Source organism: Podarcis liolepis, assembly GCF_965112155.1.
Source record: "Podarcis liolepis genome assembly, chromosome: 2".
Lineage (NCBI taxonomy): Eukaryota > Metazoa > Chordata > Lepidosauria > Squamata > Lacertidae > Podarcis > Podarcis liolepis.
Window position 1 is genome coordinate 107,889,975 of NC_139555.1, and position 8,055 is coordinate 107,898,029.

An 8,055-nucleotide genomic window follows, 5' to 3' on the forward strand; every position below is an offset into this window, starting at 1 on the left:
CAATTGCAAAGTCTCCTCATAGCTGCCTAAGTCCCCTCCTCACCAGGGTTACCCCCTCAGCAATCTGAGACTGCGCCTGGTTGAAGCTAACTTCTCCCTTGTCATACCTCTCATGGTTATGTGAGACCAGCAGGGAGGGGAGCTCATCACAGCAGGTGGGGGAGACACCCATGCCTCTTCACCAGCCAGAGACTCATCCCTACCTCGTGGTCTCCCTCCTTTCTTGCTTCAGCTCCTTATTCTGGACTTCTCTCTGCTACAGGCTCCTCTGAGTCACTGAGCCCTGCTACCTCTTCAGCTACCAACACCTCCTCCCAGTCTTCTCCCTCTTCTCCCTTTGACCCCTCAGTGTTGTCCCACCACCAATCCCCAAGCTCTGAGCTGCTTCCTTCCACCATTCCTCAACTTCAAGCCAGTCTATGACAGCATTTTGCTATGGCTGAACATGTCATGGGAACCAAGAGTGTTGTATTACTGCTGATGGGAGCAGCTTCAGTACCGCAGAACCAATTTGGCACTGTTCCCCCTCTCCCCAACCTGCATCTTTGACCTTACAGTGGATCTTTGGGAAGGAAGATTGATCCTCCATTCTTATTCCCATCTACCTAATGGTCAAATTAATGACAGTCAAACTGAAAGAAAAAAAATAAAGCTTTAGGCAAGTGAAGAGTGCCACAAAAGTGATCAAAGAGGGTTTTTATTGTTATTAAAAGATACTATAAACATCCACAGCCATTGTGTTGAGGTTTTAAATATCAGTTGACAAGATCCAAAAGTAAGGAGTGTGCTTAGGTCTTGCTTCTGGCTAGACATCTTATTGGTCATTGCGAAAACAGGATGCTAGTCTTAGGGTTGCCATATTTCAAGAGGCAAAAATTCGGACACAAAAATTTGTTGAGCTTTTTTAGGGCAATCGCCCGATAGCACCTCTGCTGCCGCTGAGCCCTAGACACCTATGCCAGAGCCTGAGTTTGAACCAGAGTCACCAGTGCACATTTTTTCTCAAAAAAACCCCCAAACCAGGACATACGCTTTAAGATGTAAAATTCCCCCCGGATGGGCTTTTAGGACCCCCAAAAGAGGGCATGTCCGGGAATTCCCAGACATATGACAACGCTAGACTATATAGGATTTTGGCTTGATCCAGCTTGGCTCATCTTAAGCAACTTGTAGTTGGCCTTTGGGAATAACCGTTATAATAATTGCTGAAAGAAACCTAATTCATTGGATTAGTCTGTGGGTGACGAAAATGAAAGGGGAGCTTTGAACATTTAAACATTGCCATATAAGTGACCAATGAGGACTTTTTATTAAAATATAACCACAGAGCCTCTGAATGAAGCTGGGAGACATTGGACTTAAGTTCTCTTCATCAATCTTCTTAGAGCTTTGTGCACCTCTTTGTTCCTCAGGGTATAAATGAGTGGATTGAGCATAGTGGTAACAAATGTATAGAAAAGGGAGGCCATCTTGGCTTGGTCACGAACACTGTTGGATGGGCGTTGGAGGTAAGTGAAAAGGGCTGTTCCAAAAAAGAGAGACACGACGGTCAAGTGGGAAGCACAGGTGTTGAAGGCCTTCCGCCTGCCCTCAGCTGAGCGGATCCTTAACACAGCAGCCACAATGAAGCTATAAGAGACGACAATGAGGCCTAGAGGTGTTACAAGGAACAGCACACTGGAAATAAATAGCACATTTTCAGTGAACGTGGTGTCAATACAGGCCAGTTTAATTAAGGCGGGCACCTCACAGAAAAAATTGTCTATTCGGTTCTCTCCACACCGTGGGAGCCGAAGAGTCATCACTGTTATTATCACTGGGTTGCAAAGGCCACTAACCCAGGCAACAGCAGCCATTTTGTAGCATACAGAGTGGTTCATAATGGTAGTGTAGCGCAGTGGGTGGCAGACAGCAGCATAGCGGTCATAAGCCATGGAAACCAAAATAATACATTCTGTGGAGCCCAAAGCAAGGTAGATGTAGAGCTGGGCCACACAGGCACCGTAACTGATGGTCTTCCTTTCCCGCCAGAAGTTCACCAACATCTGAGGGCCCACACTGGTGGTGAAGCAAAGATCAATGATAGAGAGATTGGTGAGGAAAAAATACATGGGGGTGTGGAGATGGGGGTCCAACCATGACACCACAATGATGGTTGTATTACCCAGCCAGGTAATCGTGTAGCAGGTCAGGACAAGACCAAAGAGCAACATCTCCAAGTGTGGGCGGTCAGCCACTCCCAGTAAAATGAATTCTCCTTCATAGCTCTGATTACCTTCTTCCCACAATCCTTCCCTGTACATTATCTAGAAAAGGAAGAAACAAAAATAGTAAAATACCTACTCAAAATGGAGCTGGAATAAACAGTTGGCACAAAAGCAATAGTGGCATGGCTGCAAGACTGTGTGTGATCACCCAATGATTCTCATTCTTGGACATGAGACTCGTCCCCGTTCTCCAAATCCAAGCTCCAGTTAAGTGTACTCTCTACCCAAACTGCTTCTGAATCTATGCAGTATGAATATGAACCAGGACCATGTGTACAACGAGAAAACCGTCTCATTTTTACATAGCTTAATGTAGGGATGGGGAACATTCAGCCCTTCAGATGTTGCTGAAGTGCAGTTCTTTTCAGCCCCAGCAAGCATGGCCAATTCCTGGGATGTAGTTGTAGTTGTAGTTCACCAACATCTGGAGGGCCAAAGGTAATCTACTATTTTTTGAAAAACAACAACACAACAACATTTAAACCAGATGATTGTCAGAAGAATAGGGTGCAGACTTATAGGCAGTTTTATACACATTACTTGACTGGAGAGCTGCGCTGTGTGAATTTCATAGAATGGCCATGTTTAGGTTAGCATATTTATTTCAGAAGGAGCAAATTACGTAACTTCATTTTAAATTAGAACCTCAGTCTAATGTCTCCTCCATCCCCGGTCAATACACATTTAATCAACATGAAGACATGGTATAGCTTTGCTTTCAACAGTATTGGTGCATGCCCCCTGAATATTCAAAGGGTCCCAGATGCTTACCCAGGGTTCCGTTTCCTTGGACTGAGGGACAGCGGAGACGGTGGTGTCTTTAAGAGAGATGGTTTCTTTGCACATATATCCCACCTGGGCCTATGATGGAGGGGTTGGCAACATTACACTCCAAGAGGGTCTTCCTTCTCCCATAGCCACAGCCTTGAATTCCAGTAGAAATCAGGTATGACTCTCCCTCTGTCTTTCTAGCCTGTAGCTTTTTCTCCAGCTTCTAGCTCTCCTAACTCAATTCAGCACTCTGGCCTTGGTCTCCCTGGCTAGCAGGTAGTTTAGGGAGGGAGGCTCACCCATTTGCACAGAGCCACTTCCTTTGTTACCTTAAATCATACTAAGTGGGCCATTACCAGGCTGGTCTAGCTAGTCCAAGAACTGAATCCATGCTGGATCCAGGAATTAGAAGGGGTGGTGCTGTGGGTTAAACCACAGAGCCTAGGACTTGCCGATCAGAAGGTCGACGGTTCGAATCCCCATGACGGGGTGAGCTGCCATTGCTCGGTCCCTGCTCCTGCCAACCTAGCGGTTCGAAAGCACGAAGTGCAAGTAGATAAATAGGTACCACTCCAGCAGGAAGGTAAACGGTGTTTCCGTGCGCTGCTCTTGTTCGCCAGAAGCGGCTTAGTCATGCTGGCCATATGACCCGGAAGCTGTACGCCAGCTCCCTCGGCCAATAAAGTGAGATGAGCGCCACAACCCCAGAGTCATCCGCGACTGGACCTAATGGTCAGGGATCCCTTTAACTTTACCTTACCAGGCTGGTCTAGCTAGTCCAAGAACTGAATCCATGCTGGATCCAGGAATTAGAAGGGGCCCAGGCATACAGCCTGTTCCCCCCTCAAACTCAAACCATAAAACTGTAGTGTTGGAAGGGACCCCGAGGGTCATCTAGTTCAACCTCTGCAATGTAGGAATCTCAACTAAAGCATCTGTTTGGTTTGGTTTGGTTTGGTTTCTTAAACAAAATCTCTTACAAAAGGCTCTTTCAAAAGCTGAACATTCATGACATAAGTGACTTCTTTGTAAGTGGATTGGAGTCAGAGAGAATAGTGTGGTTTTCTGTTTTGGTATTAGTAGCTGTGAAGTATTCAGAATTACAAAACTGTAAGCAGAGATCTCCAGAGGGAATCTCTCCAACTTCACTGGGGCAAACAGCTCTTCATATCTAGGATGAGTTTGACTAGTGCAGCAGCTGCAGAATACATGCCTACAATATGAGGATATATCCACCCCTTCTTTCCACCTATAGTTATGGGCGATGTGAGCTTTATTTCAGCAACATCTGCAGGGCCAATGATTCCCCTGCTTTAATACATCACACCTTGCTAGAGTAATGTGTGGGGAGAAACCCCACACATGACCCCAAGGTGATTCTTTAGCTCTTCCGACTGGTTTTCCTACCCAGACCATAGCTATGGGATGAACTATATCCTCAAGGGTTACAGAAGTCAAGTCCATGCTATAGTGCATAGGTAGGCAACCTAAGGCCCATGGGCCAGATCAGGCCCAATCACCTTCTAAATCTGGCCAGCGGACGGTCTGAGAATCAGCGTGTTTTTACATGAGTAGAATGTGTCCTTTTATTTAAAATGCCTCTCTGGGTTATTTGAGGGGCATAGGAAATCATTCTTCCCCCCAAAGAAATATAGCCCGGCCCCCCACAAGGTCCGAGGGACAGTGGACCAGCCCCCTGCTGAAAAAGTTTGCTGACCCCTGGATTATGCCCAAGCCCCCTCCGCACAACTCTGAGGTGAGCCAGTGACGTCTGCGTTGTCTGCTCAGGTCAGCACCAGCGCCATCCAAACCAGCCAAATACAGGCTGAATCAAACTGGAGGGATGAGAAGCGTGCATGGGTGCCTGTGTGGAAGGAGGTGGCTAAATGGACACGGGAGGGGGGAGTTTAAGTTCCGGGGGGAAGGAAAGGGAGGCAAAAGTTCTTTCTCTGAGAAGCCAGTTGGAGGGCGCGCCTCTCCGTCTGCGTACCCCTCCTCCTCCCGCCTCCTGCCTCAAGCCGGCTCACTTCTCCTTCTCCTTCTACCTTTGTTAGGCGCGTGCGTCACTCTCAGGCTTCCTCACAGAGAAGTTGGGCTGCGATCGACAGAAATCAGTCAGATGATCTACGAGTTGATCGCGGTCGACCTGTTGGGCAGTGCTTACACTGTGAAAGAAGGGCCTAAGGGAGGATGCCAGGGAGATGAAATTATATGGCTGACTCGGAGAGGGGAGAGCGAGCAGTTCACCTAAGTTTAGATTTGCAAAGAAAATGAATGAATTAAACATTTAGCCTTGACACCCTCCTTGTCGAAACCCAGATTGCACCTCCAGATATTTAAGACTAAAACTCCCTTCCCTCTTAACCCTTAGTCTTGTCAACTGGCATTGATGGGAGTTGTTGCTGAAAACATCTGGCAGGCACCACACCAGGGGAGGCTGCTTTGCACCGCACTGTTCTGTACAGAAATAGTTGAATCAGATGAAGAATGAAATAAGATTGAATGAAGAGAAAGAGCATTCAGGGGGAGAGTGTCAAGGGAGACAACTCAAAGCAGGAGACAGGGATGCGGAATCTCATATACTCATAGCTGTCAACCTTCCCCTTTTTTTGCGGGAAATTCCCTTATTCCAGCGCCATTTCCCGCTGCTTCCCACTGCTATCCTGGATTGTTAGATATCCCGTAGACTGTCCCCGGGACAGGTGAGGCTGCTGATCCCTTATTTTCGAGGCTGCTAATCCCTTATTTTCAAATCTGAAAGTTGACAGCTATGCATATATTTGGAGACATCTGTGTAATGATCAATGGAAAAGGTGGAAGAAAAAGGGAAATTCTTCCCCCAGAAAACTCTTACTTGGGTTGGCTTGCCTAATTCAGTCCAGCGCCTGGGCCCTTCTGTCTCAGCACTGTGTCCCATAGTATCTGTTAGTACCTGCACATCTAAATGACCATAGTAGCACGGTCTCTCTCCAAAGGGGCCTTCTGGAGTCAGGAGAAGTGACTTTATGATGTTATCCAGCAGGGAGGTGGTGGAGTGAGCTGCTATCCACCCCAATCTTCAGCAGCTCCCTGAAGAACCATCATGGAGCCGCAGATGGAACAGAACCCAAGACTCAATAATTAGGGGAAAAATTTACGCTGCAGCCATGAGCAAAGAAGCCTCAAAGGATTTTCCTCCTCCTTGCTTGCGCAATGCCATTTGGAGTCTGTGACTTGCATGAGGTAAGGCATGGAAAGAAAAATACTACTTAACTCTTTAGGGAGCAAAAGTCTTTGAATCAACTAGCTATATGGAAACTGTTGGTCGGATAAATTTATTTCATTGCATATTGATATTTCTGAGTACTCCAATTTGCTCTTTGGACACTTCGTGTTGGTGTCACATTTAGATAACTAGTTTTAGTCCGGGGGGGGGGGAATCTGGGTTCACATCATCATACAGCCACAAACTTCACTAGGAATTGATCCACATTTGGTTTTTCTCCCCCTTGGCTTTTTGTCTCCTTGCTATGCATACGACACAGTTCACCCCCCCTTGTGGTGATGTACTGCTATTCAAGGCCCTGTCAGTGATATTCTGCAACATGTTTTTTACACCATCATTGTGTATTAGTGGCAGTGCTTTTTCCCTCCTAAAAAACTGTTTAGGGGTACTCTCATTTTCCTACTCATATTGAAATACTCCCCCTCAATGACGCCAAACTTAGATTCACAAAATGTTTAGGGTAATGCGTAATAATAATAATAATAATAATTTATTATTTATACCCCGCCCATCTGGCTGAGTTTCCCCAGCCACTCTGGGCGGCTCCCAATCAAGTGTTAAAAACAGTACAGCGTTACATATTAAAAACTTCCCTGAACAGGGCTGCCTTCAGATGTCTTTTAAAGAGAAGATAGCTGCTTATTTCCTTCACATCTGAAGGGAGGGTGTTCCACAGGGCGGGCGCCATGACCGAGAAGGCCCTCTGTCTGGTTCCCTGTAGCCTCACTTCTTACAATGAGGGAACCGCGAGAAGGCCCTCAAAGCTGGACCTCAGTGTCCGGGCTGAATGATGGGGGTGGAGACGCCCCCCCCCCAAAGCACTGATTAGTTGTAGCATAAAGAATTTGCTTCGGGTTGTTCTGTGATGCTTCCTCAGTGTTACCACATAACTGCTGGGGCTACAGCATAACAAATGTGGGAGAAACCCCCTACACCAAACATTTGTGGTATAGAATATTTCAACAGGAAGTTTGCAATGAATGGAAATGCAGCAGTGCGACTGCCCCCCAAATTCTGCAGGTGCAATCAGCATGGTTTGGGCAACCCAGCCAGATGGGCAGGGTACATATGAAATTGTTGTTGTTGGATTTTATGTGACCACCCCAAAAGCATCCTGAGCGCAAAGAGCTATGAATGTGTGTTAAAAAGGACAGCTGCAGGGGCCCTTAATTTGACTTTGCAATCCAAGATCTTTCGGCTTAGCTGTCTGCCAATTCTACACACACACACACACACACACACACATCACACCAACACACTACTTTTCTGTTTAAAGAATTTTACGGCTGCTGATTGTCATTGTGTCATGTGAACCAGCCATGTGGCATTATTGCTACTTTGGTGGGGGTGACTTCCATCCTGCAGAACCAGTTTGACACTGTTTTTCCCACCTTCCTTCCCCTCCCATCTTTGGCCTTACAGTAGATCTGTAAAGGTAAAGGGATCCCTGACCATTAGGTTCAGTTGTGACCGACTCTGGGGTTGCGACACTCATCTCGCTTTATTGGCTGAGGGAGCCGGCATACAGCTTCTGGGTCATGTGGCCAGCATGACTAAGCCGCTTCTGGCGAACCAGAGCAGCGCACAGAAACGCCGTTTACCTTCCTGGCAGAGTGGTACCTATTTAACTACTTGCACTTTAACGTGCTTTCAAACTGCTAGGTTGGCAGGAGCAGGGACCGAGCAGCGGGAGCTCACCCCGTCACGGGGATTCGAACTGCCGACCTTTTGATCGGCAAGTCGTAGGCTCTG

The 8,055-nt window shown here is 47.0% G+C and overlaps 1 protein-coding gene across 1 annotated transcript; it reads right to left on the minus strand.

Moving 5' to 3' along the window:
- Nucleotides 1-1,294: 1,294 nt before the first annotated feature.
- LOC310701807 (olfactory receptor 2G3-like) lies at nucleotides 1,295-3,126 on the minus strand. The gene is made up of 2 exons (XM_083493206.1): nucleotides 3,039-3,126; nucleotides 1,295-2,306 (listed from the first exon to the last, which is right to left on the minus strand). The coding sequence occupies exons 1-2, from the start codon at nucleotides 3,111-3,113 to the stop codon at nucleotides 1,359-1,361; spliced, it is 1,023 nt and encodes a 340-aa protein (XP_083349332.1). The 5' UTR covers nucleotides 3,114-3,126; the 3' UTR covers nucleotides 1,295-1,358.
- Between the last annotated feature and the right edge of the window lie 4,929 nt (nucleotides 3,127-8,055).

Bases quoted from the DNA above. Each gene is read 5' to 3' on its own strand.
- LOC310701807 (XM_083493206.1), bottom strand. From the start codon at position 3,113: ATGTGCAAAGAAACCATCTCTCTTAAAGACACCACCGTCTCCGCTGTC. The intron at 2,307-3,038 runs GTAAGCATCTGG...TTCCTTTTCTAG, and splicing joins CCAAGGAAACGGAACCCTGG to ATAATGTACAGGGAAGGATT.